This window comes from Taudactylus pleione, unplaced genomic scaffold, assembly GCF_031769625.1.
Source record: "Taudactylus pleione unplaced genomic scaffold, aTauple2 ptg000493l, whole genome shotgun sequence".
NCBI classification, from domain to species: domain Eukaryota; kingdom Metazoa; phylum Chordata; class Amphibia; order Anura; family Myobatrachidae; genus Taudactylus; species Taudactylus pleione.
Window position 1 is genome coordinate 1701788 of NW_028284895.1, and position 26318 is coordinate 1728105.

General features: G+C 47.6%; 1 protein-coding gene across 1 annotated transcript in view; it reads left to right on the forward strand.

The window, feature by feature from the left end:
* Window positions 1-26318, forward strand: part of KCNQ3 (potassium voltage-gated channel subfamily Q member 3) — a 306708-nt gene that overhangs the window by 196232 nt on the left and 84158 nt on the right. Inside the window, exon 7 of the mRNA XM_088449700.1 lies at window positions 25647-25742. Coding sequence (XP_088305826.1) covers window positions 25647-25742 — 96 coding nt within the window. The remainder of the gene's footprint in view (window positions 1-25646; window positions 25743-26318) is intronic.

The window sequence follows — 26318 nt, forward strand, 5'->3', positions numbered from 1 at the left end:
GGGGGGGACTACTACTACTACTGGGGGCACTACAAGGGGGGGGACTACCACTACTGGGGGCACTACAAGGGGGGGGACTACTACTGCTGGGGACACTACAAGGGGGGGACCACTACTACAGGGGGCACTACAAAGGTCTGCCCCATATCTTTATTTTTACTTTACATTAATCCCATATGGACCCGCCTCCTCCCTGGAACACTTGAGGGGGGGGGGGAGCGCCGTAGCATGCATGTTCTTCGGGCACCCTGGCTACACGCTACTCCTCTGCCAGGGCCGCCTGCATGCATTTGCCCCCCAGGCTAAAAGTTGCCAGCCAGCCCCTGGTCAGCAGGTAGTTTGGGCCAATCTTCCTGAGTATAGTGCCCCAGCTGTCGCAGCTTTCATTGGGGCCTTCCCCAGGCTGCACATGTCAGCTCTTTCCATGGATGTTCTATAGGATTCAGATCAGGGCTCGTAGAAGGCCACTTAATAATGGAGCAATGTTCTGCTCTCATCCGCTCTTTTAGCTGTGTGTTTAGGGTCATTGTCTTGTTGGAGGATTCACGACTGAGACAGAGCTTTCTGACACTATGTTTCGTTTCAGAATGCCTTCATAGGCTCAATATTTTATTGTGCCCTGCACAGATTCAAGGCAACCCATGCCAGGTGCAGCCCCAAATTAGCCTCCTCCATGTGTCCCAGCAGGTATTGTGCTCTAACGTGATGGTTAGCGCACATCCCCGATTGTAGCCGCTCTGTGCTGGCGCAGGACCTGTACGGCGCATGTGCAGTAGTACGGGTCAGCGTTCCCCGCATACTGAACGGCAGAAGTCTGTCAGCGATTGACAGTCTGCTGGGTGAGGAGGGGGCAGTGATAGCCTCCGTTTCCCAAAACAGAGGCATGTCGCTGTCATTGGGGGGGGGGAAGAGGCCAGACTCTCCGTCGCCTGATGGGGATTTCCTGGCCTCTTTTGTGCGTCAGTCGGCTAAAGAGACCCCAGCAGGGGATCTTGCAGATGATGTGATGCAGCGTCCATTTACGCAGCTGGGATCATTAATGCATGGGGGGGGCGTAACGCCTCCTGCTGCATTACCCTATTACAGCCATCGCGGCTGCTACACAGAGCTAATGTAATGCTCCAAAAGCTCCAGTTTTGACTCACCTGTAGAAAGGACAATTCTCCCAGATACACTGCGGCTGTCATTAGGCATTTCCCTAAATTCCAGTCTGGCTTATTTATGTTGTCTTTTTTTACAAAAGTGGAGTCCTCAGGGGTCTTCTTCCATGGAGCCCACTGTGGCTCAGAAACCGTCAGATGGAGTTCAGCTCGTACATCTTTGGTTTTGGTTTCCTCGGCTCTCTTTCTACCATCTCACTGTCCTTCTGGTTAATCCGGGGGGGGGGAGAGATTTACCTCTCGCAGCCGCGCCCGGGGAGGTTGGCTGCAGTCCCATGGACTTTAAACTTCTTAATAATATTTTCAACTGTAGTCACAGGAACATCAACTGCTGGGAGATGGCCTATTAGCCTTTACCTCTAACATGTTTGTGTATGATATTCTTTCTGATCTCCTCAGACAACTCTCTCGCTCGCCTCCAGCGTATGAAAATTCAGCAAAGTGACGGCATGGCAGGCGCTCGCTCGGAAAGGCATAAGCACGCCCACTTTGGCTGTGCGAGCGATCACTTTGTGTATGCAGACGCCCATTAGCGTATGTAGAGATGCCCACTAGCGAACGTCATCTCCAGGAAGTGTAATGTATTAAAACATTGGTACATCGAGGACCATCAGAAGCGATCGCAGTGCTTGTGGTTGCCTTACCTTCCCGCAAGCACTGCAGGGATTTCTGTGTAAAAAAACAAGCATGTGACGTGTACTATGACGCTGCCTGTTAATTATGCACGCCTTAGAAATGGCGTTCGAACACTCAGGCACGCCTGCGTTCGCACCTCCACTCCCCCGTTATTAGTGTCCTGCCCCTGTTACCACCCACCAACGGCCTCTCCTGTCACTCATTACACTGGGCTGTCTTTGCTTGACGAGCGATCGGATTCCGATTGCTCTGAGTAGTTCACGCATGAGCAGTACGAAGCGTGCGCATGCGCGGTCGCTTAGCATCAGCCGCGTACGAGCGAGCGGCCGCTTGCGACCAGGTCTGAATGATACCAGACAGCAGAGTGACTGCTTTCTCTGTTGAGAGGATTGAAGATGTGAGTGATGCTAATTCAAGAATGCAATTAGTTTACATATCACTATAATCAAGTTATTTAGTATCTTTTCTAAGGGGTCCCAACAAATCTGTCCAGGCCATGTGACTAAGCAATAATTTATCTATTTTCTCAGTTTCTTTGCTTTCTAACTCTTCCAACTTTGTCTGCAAATTTTGGCGTTGCCCTGTCTGCAGTGTAGCATGGTTTTTTTCCATGGTGCAAACCTACTTGCTGTTTTTTGCTTCGTACCCAACTCAGAATCATCCCCCAGCAGTATCTTCAAAGTATTACCAAAAATAACTGTATTGTAATATTCATATTATAGTGTGTAGAGTAACGTACTCCCTACTGTAATTGTTAACTATATTATAAGTAAGCTGAGGATGTTGCAAAGATCAGTCCAGTGGTTGTCCCAAAATAGCGTAACTGACGCATTTAGTTATGGAATAAATCTCAACTTCATCTGAAATTTGTCACGGCTGCCTTCACTTGAGACTCCTGGGAGGAGGCAGGCCTACTAGGCACAATAAACTGGGGTTGCTTTAGGAATGACCTTTTCATAAAATCTCGATAGCACTGAATAAAAGTAGATAGAATTTATTCACAGGAGAAATATAATAGCAACTTCTCACATAAAGTCTCTACAACACTGAGGTTCACATAAGCAATAATGAGTATAGGAGAAAACTCCCTATATAGTCTTTAACACAGAAGAGCTAATATGGTAGGGAACCCTGAGTCCAGTATGAGGCTAACACCTCAGGATGGTATAGAGGAGCTTCCCCTGGGTGGAACCCTGTAGTGATGGAGATCCGGAGCAGAGTGAGCCGTCTGAAGCGGTTAAAGATGGAGCAGGGTTGAGCCCTGTGATGCAGTGAAAAACAGAGCAGGGTTGAGCCCTGTGATGCGGTGAGGTCAGAGCAGGGTTGAGCTCTGTGATGTGATTAGGTCGAAGCAGGGTTGAGCCCTGTGATGCGGTGAGGTCGGAGCATGGTTGAGCCCTGTGATGCGGTGAGGTCAGAGCAGGGTTGAGCCCTGTGATGCGATGAGGTCAGAGCAGGGTTGAGCCCTGTGATGCGATGAGGTCGGAGCAGGGTTGAGCCCTGTGATGCGACGAGGTTGAAGCAGGGTTGAGCCCTGTGAAGCGGTGTGGTTCCGGAACAGAGTTGAACCCTGTGGTGTAACTAGAATCCGGAGCGGGGTTGAGCCCCGCGATGCAATGAAGGTTGAAGCAGGGTTGAGCCCTGTGAAGCGGCGTGGTTCCGGAACTGGGTTGAGCCCTGCGGTGTGACTAGAATCCGGAACGGGGTTGAGCCCCGCGATGCAGTGATGATAACTGTAACGGTGCAGTTGACAACTGTAATGAAGAAGGGTTCGATGTCCACAGGAGTGAGAGGCAACAGGTAAAGTAAATAGTGCAGCTAAAGATGAAACCACAGCAATGGAGCAAAAAGCAATACTTAGGCAATGGCTATGCTGAGCTCTGTAGTGCGGCTGGCAACTGGCATCAGATGTTTAGCTGAAACATGAGCGGAGATATAGCAAAGTCCACAGCAACCCACAGGCACAGCAGGGATCTGGCAGGAGTCCAAGAAAGACCTGAAAGTAACGTTGCACAGACACTGAGACACAGTTAGTAACAGGCTTTATACTAGAGGTCTGAGGCCCTCATTCAGAGCCGTACGCTCTGAGCAGAGCGCACGCTCTGCATGAGGGCCGGGCTCCTTTTTCATGGAGCGTCCTCCTGGACGCTCGTATAGCTGTGGGTCACCACCCACAGGCTATACGAGCGTGCATTTTGATGGCCGCGATGGTCGTGACCATCGCGACCATCGAAATTGCGAGCCGGAGCCTGCGGTTGAGGTTTTCAACCGCAAGCTCCGGAGTGATTTTGGCTCTATCAGAGCCAAAATCACTCCCACTGACATCACTAGTGATGTCAGTGGGCCGGCTTCTGACGGGAGGCGTTCCCGTGGGAACGCCCCCGTCAGGGAGGCACACCCCCGGCACGCCCACCAAAGGGGGCGTGCTGTCAATCAACATTGACAGCACGCCCCCTTTGATCGGACACAACGAGCGAAGGAAAGTCCTTCGCTCGTCGTGTCTGGCGCATGCGCACGACGGAGCTCCCTCCGTCGTGCGCATGCTCAGTGCAGACCATCGACCCACTTGCGAGCGTACAGCCGCTCGCGAGTGGGTCTGAATCAGGCCCTGTGATCCATAGGAAGTTCAGAACATGTGACCCAAATGGAATCAGGTTTGAAATAATGAGCAATCTAGGAAACCCACAACCTGACAACACCTTGGAAACAGATGATCACTTTAACTCTCTATTCCCTGTATGTGAAGAACGCCAGCAAGCAGGATAGCTCCTCCAGTGACCACAAAGGAACTTTGGAAAAAGTAATCTATCTTTATGTACTGAAATAGTCTCAGTCCTGACAAAACTTGGGTCAAGTACGCTACTTTGGACTGGACCGATCTCCCCAACATCCTCAGCTTAATTATAATGCACCAATGAATTCTCTCACCATATAAAGGTGCAAGGCTTACCTCATACTGTAAAAAATGACTAGTAGAATGCTAGAAGGTACCCAGGAGGTCTCTGAACTAGAGACGTGCACAGACCCCTGTGTTTTGGTTTTGGATATGAATTCATATTCATGCTTTGGTTTTGCAAAACCACCCTCAAGTGTTTTGGTTTTGGTTTTGGATCTGGGTTTTTTTTTCTTTAACTGGTAAAAAGTTTTTAAAATCATGTAAAAATCCGAATTCCGAACCGCTGGAAGATCAGAACCGTGACTCGGATCTTTCCAGATCTTCTCAGGAGATCAGAATCGCGACTTGGATCTGTCCGGATTCACAAAATTCTATAAACCTTTTTAAATAATACTTTTTGCCACTTCTGACTGCAAGGCATGCTGGAAATTTTACATCCACAATTGCTACAAAATCTTGCCTAAGGTTGGGAAATAGACCGTGACCCTGTCTATAGGAACCAGTTTTGTGGGTGATCACCCCTTTTCCAACAAGCAATGATCATTCCAACAGCTGAAAATTGGAACTGTTCTGGCAAAGTCAGGGCTATTAGTACGTATTGTAGTGAAAACACTGTTTTACAGTAACGCTGTTGTTTGGGGGGGGCGGATTGAAACTGGTGAAAAAGAAGCAATGGGATATATAAAACAGTTAAAATTATTTTCGTTAATTAATCACTTCTTAGTTTAGATGCATGCAATAATCTATTGATAACACCAATAATTTACTGTGTTACAATGTTAATATTGTGTATGAATAACATATAAACCAGATTCATTCTATTACATATACTCATAGTAATAAAATTGTGAAATATACTCATACTAAGAGATTTTTTTTTTAATCAGATTTTTCCATGAATTACTGTAAGATTTTGTGTCCCGTAGTTTGATCGCCCATTCAGAAACAATTCATACTAATCCCTACACTGAGCTGTAAGTTTTGTTGATGTATAGAAAATAAATATGAATTTCTGCAAAGCATAAACGCACGACAAGAGACAAATACCTGTAGCCAAGCTGCTTTCACAATTATAATATTTCATTTCGCTTTTTTTTTTTTACTTTTGATATACATAATGTTACTTTATAAACAAGATGAGAACCTATGCAGCATATATTGGGTTTTATTCAGAGTAAGACTGATACAAAATTGACTTCTTTGTTAATGTGCATACGCTAAATTTGAGGATCCACATCTTTCATGCTTGGGCACGACTTGGGGCTGTGTACGACTATGGTGCCGGGCTCGGAGCTGGAGTGGGCGTGCAGACGTGGGCAATGTGTGCGTATATGGGCAGTATGTGTACATGGGCAGTTGCCATTTCAGAGGCGGCAATAGTAAGTGCATCTAGTCCCAAAATGTGAATAGTAAAGGCATCAAGTCACAGGTGTGGCCACCTGGAGTGGTCTGAGTCTTCGGGTGCTTTGACCTTGACAGGGTTGGACTAGACCACAGGTGTACAGGGAAAATCCCTGACGGTCCTTACTGACTGAGGACCCCACCCCTCCTCTAGGGGTCATGTATCAGACAATGTACTCATTTTATATATGGCTACTCTATTAGAGGATCAGTAATTTGAACAGGGAAGTGCGGAAAAGGTAGACAGGGGAGGCAGTGCTTCACCTGCCATACACTCTTTACTCCAGAGTTTTGACTATAAAAATGATTAGAATAATACAAAGAAGATATTTATAATATTTTCTTTAATTTTTTTCTTATCATTTTAATAGTCAAAACTCTGGCGTATACCTAAGTATGACAGGAAAGGCTCTGCCTCACCTGACCGCACATCACTGGTCCTCACTAATGTTTGGCTAAGTCCATCTGTGATGGCTGGCCACGTCCCTTCTGGTGGCTGGCCACTCCTCCTCAAGTTTGGGCCCCCGCACTGCATTCCTCGATGGGCCCCTTTATGCCCAAGTCCAACACTGGCTGATGATGTTAGCTGCGTGTGATTGGTCTCACACAGTGAAAACACACCCACTTATGCAAAACCCCTATAACTGCTGCAACGGTGTTCTAAAAGTCACTTTGTTTTAAACAAATAAAGTATGACTAGTAGAAACCCGTCGAAATCGACGGTTAGTTAGTGACATACGTTGCTTCAAAAATGTCACCCTGGCATAACATTTCATTTGATATTTGAATGAAAGGCGCATCTGGAACATTGGCAGGAACCGCAGATAGAAATTCGGTGAAGGCGACCTCGTTGCGATTTGTAAGCATGTTCGGTGTCAGGAGATTCTTTACGAAGTGTGGCGGCACGATTTCAGACAGTTCTGGATAATGGTTCCGCGTGCTGAGTGAGGGACTACGGGTAGAAATTGTTGAAAATCTCCAAGAATCAAGAACTTGTCACCAAACGGCTGTTCGTTATTTTTGATGTCGTGGAATAAACAATCGAGGGAGGGTCAGGGCGTTAGCAGGGATCATGGAAGCTTCAGCAAACATGTAGACCCTTGTCGATTTCAGTTCTTTTCTAGCTTTCGAACTCGGCTTGAACTAACAGAATTCTTGAAGGAAGGAATCAGAAATGTGAAGATGCTGCGGCTTGTACGTCCTCCTGAGAGGAGCATTGCTGCGATGCCTGTCCATGCTACAGCGGAACATTTTATGCCTTTGGCTCAAAAGAAATGTAACAATGCTTCATACAAAAAAGTCTTTCCACAGCCACCAGCACCAGACATGAAAACAGCATTCGTACTTGTTTCTTGTTTAGTGTGCCACAATAGAATCAAAGATTGCTTTTTGTTCTAAATTAAATTTGGGAATCATAGTGTCAGCAATCACTTGTTCGGTTTCTGCTTCAAAGACAGTTTGTGGCATGGCCAAGGGTGTATCTATAATGAGTGCAGTGCAGGGAGGTATCGATAATGGGTGCACGGTGTGCAGGGCACATAGATGCCTGGGGGATGCGTTTATGATGCCGGCGGTCGCTATGCCGACCGCCGGCATCTCCACTACAGAATCCCGGCGAGGGTTAATTAACCATCCGATCGAAGGGATGCCAGGCGCCGAGCGCGGACAGCCGCGTGGGAGGGAGGGTTAGGTTTAGGGTTCTGGGGGGGGACTTAGGGTTAGGCACCCCCCGGAGGTTAGGTTTAGGCTAGGGGGAGGGTGGGTTAGGGTTAGGCACCCCCGGGGGGAACTTAGGGTTAGGCACCCCCCGGGGGACTTAGGTTTAGATGGCGGGGAAAGGGGGGGTTAGGTTTAGGCACTTAGAGGGGGGATTAGGGTTAGGCACAGGTGGGGGGGAGCTTAGGGTTAGGCACCCCTAAGGGAGGGTTAGGGTTAGGGGGTAGATTAGGTTAGTTGATACTTACCTTGTAGATGATCGGGATTTCCATCCACGTCGGGCTGGCGCTGCCGGGATTTGAACCGCCGGCCATGCGGCCGCCGGTATAACGTATGTATTCCGATGCCTGGATCCAGGGGAGCACACACCGCACACCCTGCACCCGGCAACATCAGCGCTGTTTGGGCATCCGCAGTAGGGAAATAATTTTCCCTACTTTTTGCGCCATTTTCCCGATACCTGCGCATGCGCAGTAGACTCTGGACACAGACTAGTGCCACAGAGTCTACTGCTGCGGCGCTGTGCTCAGTGTGCTGCCGGCCGCCGGAGAGAGAGGAGGGGGCCCTGGGGCGGAGCCTGCACATTGGCCCCCTTGTCTCTTGAATCGCCCCTGGGCATGGCTTCTAGTGAGACTTGCGGAAGACCTAAATCTCTGAGGCTCAACGAATGTGACCAAAGTATTGTAACAATTTCAAAAAGCGCCTTGTTGCGACTAATCTCTAATGAGAGAGTTCTACGGAAGACTTCAGTTAAAGTTATATCGCATTTCAAGAAAAGTGCCGTAGGGTCTTTTAATCGACAAAAACCACACAGGTAAGCAAACATTGCTCTGAACTGTTTGGGCATCTGGTAAGAGGGATCTTCAAAGAGCGCAATTTCATATTGTGTGACAGATTCGAAAAGATTCGGTGCAATAGCAGCCTGCTTAAAATTTTTGTGGACTGTTCCATTAAAGGTCTTCAGATCATCAAAAGATGGTGGCCCGGGGACACCGACCAATAGAAGACGAAGTGAAAAGTTTTCCTCATGTTTGGGGCTGCCGGTGTAGACACGGCCGATAGCTAAATAATTCCTTTGATTCTTTTCCAACGTTTGTTGTCAAATAAATACTCTTTCGGGATGTCCTGATACAAAAGCGATCTGGCTTTGGAATCATTGCGATTGAGGTAATAAAGTTGCGGTTTACGTCGTCTTATAGCTGCCATTAAGAGATAAATCACTTCTGCTTCTTCTTCATCCGTGGTATCAGGCAAAACGAAATCGGCAAAGTGCTTAGATTGGTGATGTCCCAACTGGTTCGATGTCTCACTGATGTTCAAGATGGAGGGTGTCAAGGTCCTGTTCAAATAATTTCAAGGTTTGCCATCAATGCCTCCATTTCGGTTGGGTGTCTAGAGGTTGATGGCTGAGGGCTGGATAGTCTGCGCCACTTGATTTGGTTGGAAATGTTGTTGGAATGAGACTCACGTTGCGAATACTTTTCATTCTCTGAGACATATAGCTGCCATCCATTGACCGCTCACGCCTACCTGTTAGGTTCTTACATTTTATTTTTATTTTCATGGCTGCGGGGAAGACCACGGCCGTTGACGGAACTGCGGCCGATGTCTTTGATCAAAATACAGTATAATAACATGGTTTCAGCATAGTTCCTGTTTTAAGTTTGATACAAGCATGCACCTAACACCCCCTAGTCTAGTATAAGAGGACTGGGGTCTGTGTAGCAGCGCTTTGTAGACGGTGTGATCGATGCACACCATTCGGCTGATAGAGCGGGGCAGCATTGATAAGTGTACCGATGAATGCATAAGTAGCCCCGGTTCTATGTAACTGTGAATGACAGAGCTAATGAGATGAAGTGATTTATACACACCGTACAACTATCAGAGCAGGGGCAGTATTAGCAAGTGCACGTGCAAATACATAGAATGCCCCGGTCTGTATAATAGCGGTAACCAGGCGGTGAGATGTACACACACCGCACGGCCAATGTAATGGACGCAGCTGAAACAACTGTACCTCTGAATGTGTCATATGCCGATATGTGATTTGCAGTTATAACTGGGCAGTTTGGGTTATGACACTGAACGCTATTAGTGGGGCAAAAGTGCTCCGATATAACATTGGGAGTAACGGGAGTGTGAATCATCAGCCAACACGTTTAAGCCCTGTGAGGGATGCTGTGAGGGATACTGTGAGGGATACTGTGAGGGATGTTGTGAGGGATGCTGTGAGGGATGCTGTGAGGGATACTGTGAGGGATGCTGTGAGGGATGCTGTGAGGGATGCTGTGAGGGATGCTGTGAGGGATACTGTGAGGGATGCTGTGAGGGATGTTGTGAGGGATGCTGTGAGGGATGCTGTGAGGGATGCTGTGGGGGATGCTGTGAGGATACTGTGAGGGTTGCTGTGAGGGATACTGTGAGGGATGTTGTGAGGGATGCTGTGAGGGATGCTGTGAGGGATGCTGTGAGGGATACTGTGAGGGATGCTGTGAGGGATGCTGTGAGGGATGTTGTGAGGGATGCTGTGAGGGATGCTGTGAGGGATGCTGTGAGGGATACTGTGAGGGTTGCTGTGAGGGATACTGTGAGGGATGCTGTGAGGGATGCTGTGAGGGATACTGTGAGGGATGCTGTGATGGATACTCTGAGGGGTGCTGTGAGGGATACTCTGAGGGATGCTGTGGGGGATACTGTGAGGGATACTGTGAGGGATGCTGTGAGGAATGCTGTGAGGGATGCTGTGAGGGATACTGTGAGGGATGCTGTGAGGGATACTCTGAGGGATGCTGTGAGGGATGCTGTGAGGGATACTCTGAGGGATGCTGTGAGGGATGCTGTGAGGGATGCTGTGAGGGATGCTGTGAGGGATACTGTAAGGGATGCTGTGAGGGATGCTGTGAGGGATGCTGTGAGGGATGCTGTGAGGGGTGCTGTGAGGGATGCTGTGAGGGATGCTGGTGTCAGTACACAAAAAATGGAGACTGTGTTATAGGGAGCTTTGATGCAAATGATAGTAATATTATGGACACCATCCACTAGCTCTGTTGATAATATTGAAGTTAACACTTTAATACAGCTGCTGAAAGGGCATGTTAATGGAAGGTCGAAAACCTGCACTGCTGAGTCACCCTAAGCTGAAATAACTCTACTTGTAGTACGTTGGAAACAGATTTATGAAAGATCCGGACAACTAGGGTCCACCGGTGTCTGGATTTGGATTAATCTGATTCTTACAGCACAATACAGTATATTAAATGATAAACAGTATCAACAGTTCTGCATTTAATTTAAAGACTCAGAAAATATGAGAAAGGAGTGACATCTAGGGGTATATTTACCAAAGTGAGAGTTTTTAGAAGTGGAGATGTTGCCCATAGCAACCAATCAGATTCTAGCTATTATCTTCTAGAAAGTGCTAGGTAACTGTTAAGTAGATTCTGATTGGTTGCTATGGGCAACATCTCCACTTATAAAAACTCTCACTTTAGTAACTATACCCCATAGTGGCAACATGACAGCTCATAATATCAAGGTGTATGCAAACATTCTGAAACATTGTATAAAGATACTATAGACAGAACAAATAATGACTACATTGTTTCTTTCTATGGGAAAAGACAAACTGTACTGAAACTAATGGTGGGTACACACTGGGCGATATTACTGAGCGACTGCACGATTACGACATCGTAATCGTGCAATCGCTCAGTAATCGTGCACAAATCGTGCACTTTTATGTCGGAAACGACCAGCGATGCGCGGGCCCGCTGGTCGTTTCCGACATTGTCCATCGCCTGAACATGCAGCACAATCTGACGACCTCGTCAGGTTGCTGCATGTCAGGGAATGGGGGAGAGAGCCCGGCGCTGAACGATATCGTTAATGATATCGTTCAGGGCTGTGCTCAATGTCATGAACGACATTGAGCACAGCCTGCCGGGGACACGGCTCAGGGAGCATATCGTGTAGTGTGTACGCACCGTTAGTTAAGAATAATAGGCCACTAAGCAGAAACTATTAGAATTATAAGAAAGGAGAAATTAAGACAAGAGACACAGCATTGCATTTAATATTTTTATTTCTATAAATACAATTTTCTACTTCAGGGTCCATAGGGTATCCACAGGATACCTTGGGTATAGGTGATGACGTCAGTCTTCAGGCACCACAGAGTTAAAGTTTTCAGCCTCCCAGGATGCATCTGGGTCCCTCTCCTATACCCCGCCCCCGGGCCAAGGCATCTCAGTTTCGTTGGTGCCTGGCCGGAGTCGGAGGCACTGTGCAGAGGGGGGCTATGAAGAGCCCCTGAAGTTTCTTTTAAAGGCAGCGCTGGCTGCACATCTGGGAGTACAGCATGGACAGTCAGTACTGACGTCCATTCCGTCTCCCCTACACCCCGCCGGTACCAGAATGCTGGTAGACATCTGGGGTCACGGCTAGCGGTGTCCCCAGATGTCTTGGACCATGGCCGGATCCCAGGGGATAGCAGGTAAGCAGCGGGGTCCCGCGGTGGGTCCCCGCTGGTCACATGGTCCTGAGTCGCCAGGCAGGGGGCTCCCTGGGGACTGGCTGCAGCGTGGAGCCAGGCGACCAACCTGCGCTTCCACTACCCCCTGGGACAGCGGGCCGCTGCTGAGCAGGCATGCGCTGCGGCGTCCCAGGGGTTAAATGCATGCCAGTGGAGCGCGCTTTCCCTGTCTCACAGCCGGCGCCTCCCCTGCTGCACACAGCCTCTCTGCTCTGTCTGATTGGCCATAGTGTGTCAGCGCTCCGCCCCCAGGCCGGCCTCCTTCATCCTCTGCTCCTCGGTGGCCATCTTTGAAGCATGGTGAACGCTGCTGGAAGCCTGTGAGCGGTGGCATTGCGGTCTGGGTCCCCCAGCATACCTCTCCTCTGTTTGTCACAGGTCAGTGTATGCAGCGCTGAGTCCTACCAGCCTGAGGGTCTGAGTAGTTGAGAACCAGCGCTAATAGTGCAGGGATTTGTTTCTTCTGCATTGTATGTGACTAATCTGCTAGCCTGCTGTCTGTACTTTCACTTTCTACTGTCAGCCATATTACTGTCCCTGATCTTGCTCTGCTCAAAGCCTGTGCGGTGTGCAGGGCGTTATTCACACTATACCAATACGTATAGGTGTGAGTGTCACATACTTACCATCATGTCTGAGACTGACTTTCCTCTCCAGCTCATGTGTACTAAATGTAAGGTACCAATAGCGGAGGGGGAGGGTAACGCGGAGGGGTTATGTCCCAGTGCCTGGCACTGTCACGGCCGATTATGGTCCCGGTACAGGAACCTCCCTGGGCTTGTTCCGCTAAGGCGCTTACAACCCTTGAGGACCAGCTAGCTCCGCCACCTGCATTTACCCAGACGGGTTTGTCCCAGCAGTCAGTGGTGTCGTCACCCATGCGGGAGTTCCCGAGACAATTGATGGTACCCCACAGTCTCCCTGTCCCTTCCCAGGTTTCTCCAGAGCCTGTGTGGGTTAATACTCTAACTACATCGGTTCAGCATTTGTCCGATGTTTTACAGGGGGAGTCTGTGTTGCGGCCTCATAAACGGCCGGTGGCGTCTTTATCTGCTCCTTATGGGGATGACGATGAGACGTCAGATGATGGGGAGATTCTGGATCTATTTGACCAAGAACCTCTCCGTACCAAAGAGCCGGACGCTAAGTCCAAGGTGTATATCCCTGGTCTTATTCGAGCGGTCCGCTCGGCTTTAGTTATTGAGGATATTGATCCTTCGGTGGCCACATTCATATATGCCTTTTTAAGGATATTAAGGGTGAGGCTACGGTGTTCCCTCTTTCTGATCAATTAGTGGATCATTTAGAGGAGGCGTGGAAAAATCCAGGTAAACGGTTTCAGCCCCAGAGGCGCTTAGCCGTGGCTTATCCGTTTGCGGTCAATTATTTTTCTAAGTGGGAATCCCCTATGCAAGTGGATTCACATGTCACACGCCTAGTCAAAAGTGCCACGTTGCCTTAGATGTCATCCTTGAAGGATGTCACTGACCGCAAGGTGGAGATCTGCCTCAAATCCGTTTATTCCCTTGCAGGGAAGCATCCAGACCGGCTCTGGCCGTGTGTTGGGTAGCCAGAGCTATGGAGCGCTAGGCGGATAATTTGGAGGCGTCTTTGTACTCTGACTGTTCGGCTGAACAGACCGAGTTGGTGGGCAATCTCCGAGACTTGGCCACTTACATTAATGAAGCGGCCTTAGATATTTGTATGCTCACCTCTAGGATCTCCTCTGCAGCCGTGGCTGCTCGTCGCACCTTATGGTTGCGTTCTTGGAAAGCGGACGCGGATTCCAAAAAGGGATTAGCAGGTCTGGACAGGTACTATTTGGTCCAAATCTGGACAAAATAGTAGCTACGTTGGCAGCAGCAAAATCTGCATGTCTTACGTCTGCTACGATTCCTTCTAGTGCTGGTGGGTCGTCCTTTCGGCCTCACAGGGCCCAAGGGAGGCCTAAAGTACAGTCCTTTCCACGGCAGGCTGGGACCAAGAAATTGTCCAAGCCCAAGAAACAGGTCTGGAGTACCAGACGTCCAGCTCCTAGGTCAGATAACAAACCTGCGGCCTGACGGTCCAGGCCTCCCTTTGGGGGACCCCAAAGTGGGGGGCGCCTGCTTCAGTTTGCCCAGTGCTGGTTGAGGACTACGACAGACACTTGGGTTCAGGAGGTGGTCTCTCACGGGTATGCCTTCTCCTTTCGGCACAGGCCTCCATCCCGGTTCTTTACCACAGGCCTTCCGCTAGACCGGAGCACAGCCTCGGAACTGCGGAAGGTTTTGCACACTATGCTCCAGGCTGGAGTTTCAGTGCATGTTCCAATTTCCCAGAGGGGCCTGGGTTTCTATTCCATTCTATTTTTGGGGCAGAAACCCAATGGGTCTTACTGTTCAATACTAAACCTAAAGGCCCTCAACAAGTCCTTGAGGGTGCCTCTGTTTCAGATGGAGACCCTGCAGTCCATTATTCTGGCACTGGAACCTGGGGACTACATGGTGTCATTGGACATCCAGGACGCTTACCTGCATGTCCCTATTCTTTTGCGCCATCAGCAGTTCCTCAGATTGGCAATCTGCAACGAACATTTCCAGTTCCGGGCACTACCTTTTGGCCTGGTGACTGCTCCACGGGTATTCACCAAGGTCATGGCAGCTCTCCTGCGGACGCAGGGAGTCCGACTGTTGCCTTATCTGGACGACCTCCTGTTGATAGTGGGGTCTCCAGAGCTTCTTTTACACCATCTGGATCTGACGATTGCGGTACTGCAACGTCACGGCTGGTTGACAAACTGGCAGAGGTCCACTCTCACCCCGTCTCAGAGGATCCTGCACCTCGGGGCCTTATTGGACTCCAGGCAGCAGTGGATCTTTGTGACGGAGGAAAAGATCCTTGCTTTGTAGTTGAGGGTGCGCAGTTGTCTGCAGTGTCGTCGAGTGTCGATACACTCGGCAATGAGGTTAACGGACGCCAGTCTCCGGGGCTGGGGAGCTGTCACGGGTCCACACTTGTTTCAGGGCAGGTGGACTCGGGCGGAAGCAGAGCTTCCAATAAACATTTTGGAGCTCCATGCGGTGTCAAGAGCTCTCCAGCTGGCACAGCCGGTTCTCCAGGGTCACCCTGTGCAGGTCCCGTCGGACAACGCCACCACGGTGGCCTATTTAAACCAGCAAGGAGGAACCCAAAGTCGAGCAGCACTCGCAGAAGTGTTCCGTATTCTGGTCTGGGCGGAGCGCAATCTCCCAGCATTATCGGCAGTGTTCATCCCGGGAGTCCTCAACTGGGAAGCCGATTTTCTCAGCAGGCAGGACGTGCATCCGGGAGAGTGGTCTTTACACCAGGACGTCTTTCAGAGTCTGGTGGACAAGTGGGGTCTTCCAGAGATAGACCTCATGGCGTCCCGGCACAACAACAAGTTGCCGGTGTACGGGTCTCGAACAAGAGACGAAAAGGCGTCTCTGGTGTATGCCCTGTCTGTCCAGTAGACGTTCCTGCTTGCCTACCTTTCCCTCCGTTTTCCCTTCTTCCGCGGGTAATACGGAAATTCAAATCAAGAAGGAGGTACGCTACTGTTGATAGCTCCCGAGTGGCCCGGACGGCACTGGTTCTCCGACCTCCAGAGTCTGTCAGTAGACGTTCCTCTGAGGTTACCATTACGACCGAATCTGCTGTCACAGGGTCCTTGTCTTCACCCGGACCTGACTCGGTGTGGCTGTTGAAACGGTCATGCTAAGGTCCAGAGGGTTTTTCTGGCTCCATGGTGCAAACCATACTAAGAGCTCGTAAACCTTCCTCGGCAAGAATCTACCATCGTGTGTGGCATAGTTTCTTCTGGTGGTGTAGACCTAGAGGGTATTCCCTAAGGGAGTTCCACCTGTCTAGGGTGTTGGCTTTCCTACAGGCTGGACTGGATCATGCGCTTCGCCTGGCTTCTCTGAAAGTGCAGGTGTCTGCCCTGTCAGTCTGGTTTCCTCATAGGATTGCTGCGCTCTCTGATGTGCACTCCTTTATGCGAGGTGTTCTTCGCATTCAGCCACCTTTTGTTCCACCGGTGGCGCCTTGGAATTGGGCTGTGGTCCTGAGAGTTCTCCAGGGACCGCCGTTTGAACCACTGGACTCAGTGGATTTTAAATGGCTTACAGCTAAAACCATATTCCTTCTGGCCATTGCCTCGGCCAGAAGGGTTTCGGATTTAGGGGTTCTCTCTTGTAGACCCCCTTTTCTGATTTTTCATAGGAATAGGGCGGTATTTCGCACTCGTCCGGGATTCCTTCCCGAAGTGGTATCCAGTTTTCACATCAATGAAGAAATTGTTGTGCCGGCTTTCAATTCACCTGGACTTTCAGTGGGTGACGCCACTTGGGATGTTGTGCGGGCATTGAGAATTTATGTTGACCGCACTTCTTCTTTTAGGAAGTCGGACGCCTTGTTTGTCCTCTATGGCTTCCGTAAAAAGGGTTGGCCTGCTTCAAAGTAGACTTTGGCAGGCTGGATTCGTATGGCAATTTCAGAAGCTTATCTTCATGAAGGTTTTCCAGTTCCCTCCTTGGTGAGGGCTCATTCCACTAGGTCTGTGGGTCCTTCGTGGGCAGCTAGACGTGGTGCCTCTGCAGTTCAGATCTGCAAGGCTGCTACGTAGTCTTCTGTCCATACCTTTGTGAGGTATTACGCTTTTGACACCTTTGCCTCTCAGGATGCTTCCTTCGGGCGGCGGATTCTCCTCTCAGCACACAGGAGCGTTCCCACCCTTAAAGGATACTGCTTTGGGACATCCCCAAGGTATCCTGTGGATACCCTATGGACCCTGAAGTAGAAAATATGAGATATGGTAAGAACTTACCCTTGTTATCTCTATTTCTACGAAGTCCATAGGGTTCCACAGGACTCCCGCCCTGTCGCACCTGTACTGTAGATGGGCTTTATTCTGGTCACCGGTTTTTCCGTCTCCCTATGGTGAGAATGTGATTCTTGTGAGTGTCCAGATTTTTTCTTCTCTCTCTTTCTTCTCCTCCTCCGGCCTATGGCTTGTGACGTAACTGAGATGCCTTGGCCCGGGGGCGGGGTATAGGAGAGGGACCCAGATGCATCCTGGGAGGCTGAAAACTTTAACTCTGTGGTGCCTGAAGACTGACGTCATCACCTATACCCAAGGTATCCTGTGGAACCCTATGGACTTCGTAGAAATAGATAACAAGGGTAAGTTCTTACCATATCTCATATTTTCTTGTCTTTATTTCACACACTATAAAATATTTTAAATATTTAACTTTTATTAATATCTTTCTAATGCATACTAATAAATTAATATTCTTTTAGCATATTACTGGTCCTAGTGCTCCCCAACAAATGCTTTTCTTTTTCTTGTTTTCTGTGATGATTCTCCTTTATGAGCAGCGGGTGACACCTCTTATACATTCATTTAAAATACTACCAGATTGATTCAATGTGAAATAATAGGAGCATAGGACCAAGGAAACTACATTTGTTCTATTTAAACTGGTGCGGGATTGAATTTTCTAAATTCGAGTGTGGTGAATGAGATGCATGCGCAGTGTGAATGAGGTGCATGAGCAGTGTGAATAAGATACATGAGCAGTGTGAATAAGATACATGAGCAGTGTGAATGAGGTGCATGCGCGGTGTGAATGAGGTGCATGCGCGGTGTGAATGAGGTGCATGCGCGGTGTGAATGAGATGCATGAGCGGTGTGAATGAGGTGCATGAGCGGTGTGAATGAGGTGCATGAGCGGTGTGAATGAGGTGCATGCGCGGTGTGAATGAGGTGCATGCGCGGTGTGAATGAGGTGCATGCGCGGTGTGAATGAGATGCATGCGCGGTGTGAATGAGGTGCATGTGCGGTGTGAATGAGGTGCATGAGCGGTGTGAATAAGATACATGTGCAGTGTGAATAAGATGCATGAGCAGTGTGAATAAGATGCATGAGCAGTGTGAATAAGATACATGAGCAGTGTGAATAAGATACATGAGCAGTGTGAATGAGATGCATGAGCAGTGTGAATGAGATGCATAAGCAGTGTGAATAAGATGCATGAGCAGTGTGAATAAGATACATGTGCAGTGTGAATGAGGTGCATGAGCAGTGTGAATGAGGTGCATGAGCAGTGTGAATAAGATACATGAGCAGTGTGAATAAGATGCATGAGCAGTGTGAATAAGATGCATGAGCAGTGTGAATAAGATACATGAGCTGTGTGAATAAGATACATGAGCAGTGTGAATGAGGTGCATGAGCAGTGTGAATAAGATGCATGAGCAGTGTGAATAAGATGCATGAGCAGTGTGAATAAGATGCATGAGCAGTGTGAATAAGATGCATGAGCAGTGTGAATAAGGTGCATGAGCAGTGTGAATAAGATGCATGAGCAGTGTGAATAAGAACATGAGCAGTGTGAATAAGATGCATGAGCAGTGTGAATAAGATACATGAGCAGTGTGAATAAGAACATGAGCAGTGTGAATAAGAACATGAGCAGTGTGAATAAGATGCATGAGCAGTGTGAATAAGATGCATGAGCAGTGTGAATAAGATGCATGAGCAGTGTGAATAAGATGCATGAGCAGTGTGAATAAGATACATGAGCAGTGTGAATAAGATGCATGAGCAGTGTGAATAAGATGCATGAGCAGTGTGAATAAGATACATGAGCAGTGTGAATATGGTGCATGAGCAGTGTGAATAAGATGCATGAGCAGTGTGAATAAGAACATGAGCAGTGTGAATAAGAACATGAGCAGTGTGAATAAGATGCATGAGCAGTGTGAATAAGATACATGAGCAGTGTGAATAAGAACATGAGCAGTGTGAATAAGAACATGAGCAGTGTGAATAAGAACATGAGCAGTGTGAATAAGAACATGAGCAGTGTGAATAAGATGCATGAGCAGTGTGAATAAGATGCATGAGCAGTGTGAATAAGATGCATGAGCGGTGTGAATAAGATGCATGCGCGGTGTGAATAAGATGCATGCGCGGTGTGAATGAGGTGCATGAGCGGTGTGAATAAGATACATGAGCGGTGTGAATAAGATACATGAGCGGTGTGAATAAGATGCATGAGCGGTGTGAATAAGATGCATGAGCACTGTGAATAAGATGCATGAGCAGTGTGAATGAGGTGCATGAGCAGTGTGAATGAGGTGCATGAGGAGTGTGAATGAGGTGCATGAGCAGTGTGAATGAGGTGCATGAGCAGTGTGAATGAGGTGCATGAGCATTGTGAATGAGGTGCAAGAGCAGTGTGAATGAGGTGCAAGAGCAGTGTGAATAAGATGCATGAGCAGTGTGAATAAGATGCATGAGCAGTGTGAATGAGGTGCATGAGAAGTGTGAATAAGATACATGAGCAGTGTGAATGAGATGCATGAGCAGTGTGAATAAGATACATGAGCAGTGTGAATAAGATGCATGAGCTGTGTGAATAAGATGCATGAGCAGTGTGAATAAGATGCATGAGCGGTGTGAATAAGATACATGAGCGCTGTGAATAAGATACATGAGCAGTGTGAATGAGGTGCATGAGCAGTGTGAATGAGATACATGAGCGGTGTGAATAAGATACATGAGCGGTGTGAATAAGATGCATGAGCGGTGTGAATAAGATACATGAGCGCTGTGAATAAGATACATGAGCAGTGTGAATGAGATGCATGAGCAGTGTGAATGAGATGCATGAGCAGTGTGAATAAGATGCATGAGCAGTGTGAATGAGATGCATGAGCAGTGTGAATGAGATGCATGAGCAGTGTGAATAAGATACATGAGCAGTGTGAATAAGATACATGAGCAGTGTGAATAAGATGCATGAGCGGTGTGAATGAGGTGCATGAGCGGTGTGAATAAGATAAATGAGCTGTGTGAATAAGATACATGAGCGGTGTGAATAAGATGCATGAGCAGTGTGAATAAGATGCATGAGCAGTGTGAATGAGGTGCATGAGAAGTGTGAATAAGATACATGAGCAGTGTGAATGAGATGCATGAGCAGTGTGAATAAGATACATGAGCAGTGTGAATAAGATGCATGAGCTGTGTGAATAAGATGCATGAGCAGTGTGAATAAGATGCATGAGCAGTGTGAATGAGGTGCATGAGCAGTGTGAATAAGATACATGAGCAGTGTGAATGAGATGCATGAGCAGTGTGAATAAGATGCATGAGCAGTGTGAATGAGATGCATGAGCAGTGTGAATAAGATACATGAGCTGTGTGAATGAGGTGCATGAGCAGTGTGAATGAGATGCATGAGCAGTGTGAATAAGATGCATGAGCAGTGTGAATGAGATGCATGAGCGGTGTGAATGAGATGCATGAGCAGTGTGAATGAGATGCTTGAGCAGTGTGAATAAGATACGTGAGCGGTGTGAATAAGATGCATGAGCAGTGTGAATAAGATACATGAGCGGTGTGAATAAGATACATGAGCAGTGTGAATAAGATAAATGAGCGGTGTGAATGAGTTGCATGAGCAGTGTGAATAAGAAACATGAGCAGTGTGAATAAGATACATGAGCAGTGTGAATGAGGTGCATGAGCAGTGTGAATGAGGTGCATGAGCAGTGTGAATAAGATGCATGAGCAGTGTGAATAAGATACATGAGCATTGTGAATAAGATACATGAGTAGGGTGAATGAGGTGCATGAGCAGTGTGAATAAGAACATGAGCAGTGTGAATAAGAACATGAGCAGTGTGAATAAGATGCATGAGCAGTGTGAATAAGATTCATGAGCAGTGTGAAGAAGGTGCATGAGCAGTGTGAATAAGATACATGAGCAGTGTGAATAAGAACATGAGCAGTGTGAATAAGAACATGAGCAGTGTGAATAAGATGCATGAGCAGTGTGAATAAGATTCATGAGCAGTGTGAAGAAGGTGCATGAGCAGTGTGAATGAGATGCATGAGCAGTGTGAATGAGGTGCATGAGCAGTGTGAATAAGATACATGAGCAGTGTGAATGAGATACATGAGCAGTGTGAATAAGATACATGAGCGGTGTGAATAAGATACATGAGCGGTGTGAATAAGATACTTGAGCGGTGTGAATAAGATACATGAGCAGTGTGAATAAGATACATGAGCAGTGTGAATGAGATGCATGAGCAGTGTGAATGAGATGCATGAGCAGTGTGAATAAGATGCATGAGCAGTGTGAATAAGATGCATGAGCAGTGTGAATAAGATGCATGAGCAGTGTGAATGAGATGCATGAGCAGTGTGAATGAGATGCATGAGCAGTGTGAATGAGGTGCATGAGCAGTGTGAATCAGATACATGAGCAGTGTGAATAAGATGCATGAGCAGTGTGAATAAGATGCATGAGCAGTGTGAATAAGATGCATGAGCAGTGTGAATAAGATGCATGAGCAGTGTGAATAAGATGCATGAGCAGTGTGAATAAGATGCATGAGCAGTGTGAATAAGATGCATGTGCAGTGTGAATGAGGTGCATGAGCAGTGTGAATGAGGTGCATGAGCAGTGTGAATGAGGTGCATGAGCAGTGCGAATAAGATACATGAGCAGTGTGAATAAGATGCATGAGCAGTGTGAATAAGATGCATGAGCAGTGTGAATAAGATGCATGAGCAGTGTGAATAAGATGCATGAGCAGTGTGAATAAGATGCATGAGCAGTGTGAATGAGATGCATGAGCAGTGTGAATAAGATGCATGAGCAGTGTGAATAAGATGCATGAGCAGTGTGAATAAGATGCATGAGCAGTGTGAATAAGATACATGCGCGGTGTGAATGAGGTGCATGTGCAGTTGTCAAAAAATAACTTAACTGCGTGTGACATCGACATTGCATCGGAGGGCCTGTTTAAGTTAGGATCGCAACTACGACTGCAATAGCGATTACACACACAGTCACACTGTGATAATATGCTAATCTTCTGTGATCGCTATGCCATCGCAGCACAACATAAGGACGCCCACATTACCTTACACACATCTGTAATACTTAGCAAGACAGCGAAACCATCGGTAACATGGAGCACCATCGCAGCCTCACGCACACTTGCACAAGCTCAGACCTTACTCAGACATTGCTAGCCCTCCGGTACGCAGTGAGAGCTCAGGCTGCATATGGCATCGCATCGCAGTGGATCATTTTTTCACAACCCTGTAACGGCGTTCAAACGCACTGGCACGCCTGCGTTTTGCTGACCACCCTCACCGTCACCACCCACAAACAGTATTACCTCTCAATCACTCTGCGATGGGTCTGCCTAGTCACTGCAGTCCCGATCACAGTGGAGTGTTCGCTAGCGCGCACTGTAATGCATACGCAGTACGCAACAATCGGCCGATTGTGTGCGTAATCGCAGTTGTGATCCTTGCTGAATCAGGCCCTTTGGGTGGAAAAATGGGGACTATCACGGAAAACCTGGGATGCACAGGTGCCTTGTGCCTGATCACCTCTACCTTGTTTTATATATATTACTGGAGGCTAAATGTAAAACCTCCTAAGATTGAAGAGGGGTTTATGGGTAATGTACATGTCCTGTAATATTTTGTGTAAGTCATACTGAATTCCTCAATTGATAATGACGTGATTTATAAACATATAATTTATCGAGTGGATAAATTATAAGTGGTAAGTCCCTGAGCGCACTCCACGCAGCTGGTGGTCACTAACTTAGGGTATCCCTGACCCAAGAAGGTATAAGTCAACAAAGAGTAGGTGTAGTGACCCATTAGCGCTAGGCTCACTACACCTACACCATATAATTTATCGAGGCCTCCGCAGCGCCTGTCTATCATCGTGAGATCACACGATATTACAGGGATAGGCAACGGTGTAATGGTTAGCGTTACTGCCTCACAGCACTGAGGTCGTGGGTTCAATTCTCACTTCGGCCCTAACTGTGTGGAGTTTGTATATTCTCCCTGTGCTTGCATGGGTTTCCCCCGGGTGCTCTGGTTTCCTCCCACACTCCAAAAATATACTGGTACTCCAGATAATAACGGCACTGGTCACTGTATCTGAACCCCGTGCTGTTATTATCTGGAGTTTTTGATTTCAAACCTTCTTTGCTACCCACCGCCAACTGTCAATCTTCACCACATGTGCCAAGAGGTGTCGCCCTGCTGAGAGCATAATCAGCTGCTAACTAGGAAGCGGGAGAGAGCAAGCGGCAATTACAGTACAAGCGGGGACACGAGACCGCTGCCAGATCGTACTATCGATCAGGTACGTGCCTTGCCTACAGCCGCTATCCCGCTCCGCGATCATTGATGTCCAACCACCTGACACTCAGACCGCGAGTGAGAGCGGTGCAACTTGCATCATTAATACCCCTTTTACACCTAAATTCTGGGTCTGATCCGGAGTTGGAACAAAGGCCCTGATTCAGACTTGCTCGCGAGCGGCTGTCCGCTCGCAAGTGGGTCGATGTTCTGCACTGAGCATGCGTACGACGGAGGGAGCTCCGTCGTGCGCATGCGCCAGACGCGACGAGCGAAGGAAAGTCCTTCGCTCGTTGTGTCTGATCAAAGGGGGCGTGCTGTCGATGTTGATTGACAGCACGTCCCCTTTGGTGGGTGTGCCTCCCTGACGGGGGCGTTCCCACGGGAACGCCTCCCGTCAGAAGCCGGCCCACTGACATCACTAGTGATGTCAGTGGGAGTGATTTTGGCTCTGATAGGGCCAAAATCACTCCGGGGCTTGCGGTTGAAAACCTCAACCGCAGGCTCCGGCTCGCAGTTTCGATGGTCACGATGGTCACGACCATCGCGGCCATCAAACTGCACGCTCGTATAGGCTGTGGGTGGTGACCCACAGCTATACGAGCGTCCAGGAGGACGCTCCATTTTTATGGAGGGCGGCCCTCATTCAGAGCGTGCGCTCTGCTCAGAGCGTACGGCTCTGAATGAGGGCCAAAGTTCCTATCCGGATCAGACCCGGGATTTTGCCGGCGCTGACTCGGGATATTCCCGAGTCAGCGCCGCTCACACCGCAGTCGGGTCTGCATAGACCCGGCTTTTGCGGAGTGAAAGTGGACGCTTGGAGATGACGTCATCTCCAAGCGCCACTGAAGCCGGACCAATCGGCCGGCTAGCAGCGCACTCCAGGTCATCGTGACCCGGAGTGCGCTGTTCTCATAGCAGGGTTTCACGGGCTACGCCCGTGTTAAACCCTGCTAGTTACCTGGGTTGGATTGCCGGGTCACTCGACCCGGCGATCCAACCCTCTCCCCTTTTACACCAGGGAGCTGCCTGGGTTAACCCTTCAAAAACCCGGGTTTTAGCTCCGGTGTAAAAGGGGTATAACGTGGACACGAGACCGCTGCCAGACGTGGTGCCGGTCAGGTACGTGCAGTATTCACAGCTACCATCTCGCCTCACTGTTTAGAGGTGACCTTTGTCATCTAATTGGAACTGTGTGGATAACATCTGAGTGATTTTGCCTATTACATCCAGTGCTATACAACAATTCATACAAACAGCTCTGGTGCACCACTGATCCCAGCAAAGCACAAACCCAGGTGTAGACACATTGGACACCCAATTATAGGGGGATTGTTACTATCTATTATCTCACAGTGGGATGAGCTTTTTCAGTGGATTTATGGTGGCATAACTCACAAAGCTTTTTATTTCAACATAAGGAAGTATGATATATTGTCAGTACCAGCCCAAATGCTGATACTTGGATGAAATTATCTGATACCAAACAAAGTTGACACATTGAGCGGTGAGCAATTGTATCTAACGATAGATACATACACTCCAGTTTTTACAAATCTGTCACAGTAATTGTAATATTTTTTGTTGAAATTGTATTCTCTATGTAGAGATATTATGTGTGTCATTATGTCAATTTTATTGTATGTTTAATAAATGTTTTGTGATTCAGAGAAGTTTGCGATGTGGATCATTTAAGTATACTCATTATTTAGTAGCAGCAGCGTAACCTACAAATCAGTACCAACCTGGTGACTTGGTCTCTCTTAACAGCAATATTTACATTTCTCACCTCCCAGCAGCACTAGGGACCCGCATAGAAAAGCGATATAACTGCTCGCACCTTCTGCTCGCACACAGCAAGACGGACTAGGTTTTCACATGTGTTAGGCACGATGGTTCTCTTTATTTCCCACCAGCAGAAGAAGCTGCAGGTTGTCTATAGCGGATGCACATATACATTTATTTATCCTATGAACTTTCTCTGATAATTGAATTCATGGCCGCCTGCTTGTGGCTTGTAATAAGAGGTTATATAAAGGCAACTACATCTTTGCTGTTCTGTGAAAGGTGAATATCAAGAGTCACCATGCTGCCTTGTATTGCAGGGTATTCTCGGTTCCGGGCTGGCTCTTAAAGTACAGGAACAACATCGTCAAAAACATTTTGAAAAGAGAAGGAAGCCGGCAGCTGAGCTCATCCAGGTCTGGTTATTATATGTGCTACAAAGATAGAGATCAGTTATGTTATCTATGTCCAGTGATGGTATCCATGTACATACTGTACCACTACATATACCACTACATATACATATAGCTACATATACCACTACATATACATATAGCTACATATACCACTACATATATACATATAGCTACATATACCACTACATATACATATAGCTACATATACCACTACATATATACATATAGCTACATATACCACTACATATATACATATAGCTACATATACCACTACATATACATAGGGCTACATATACCACTACATATACATATAGCTACATATGCCACTACATATATACATATAGCTACATATACCACTACATATACATATAGCTACATATACCACTACATATGCATATAGTTACATATACCACTACATACACATATAGCTACATATACCACTACATATACATATAGCTACATATACCATTACATATCCATATAGCTATATATACCACTACTTATATACATATAGCTATATATACCATTACATATACATATAGCTACATATACCACTACATACACATATAGCTACAT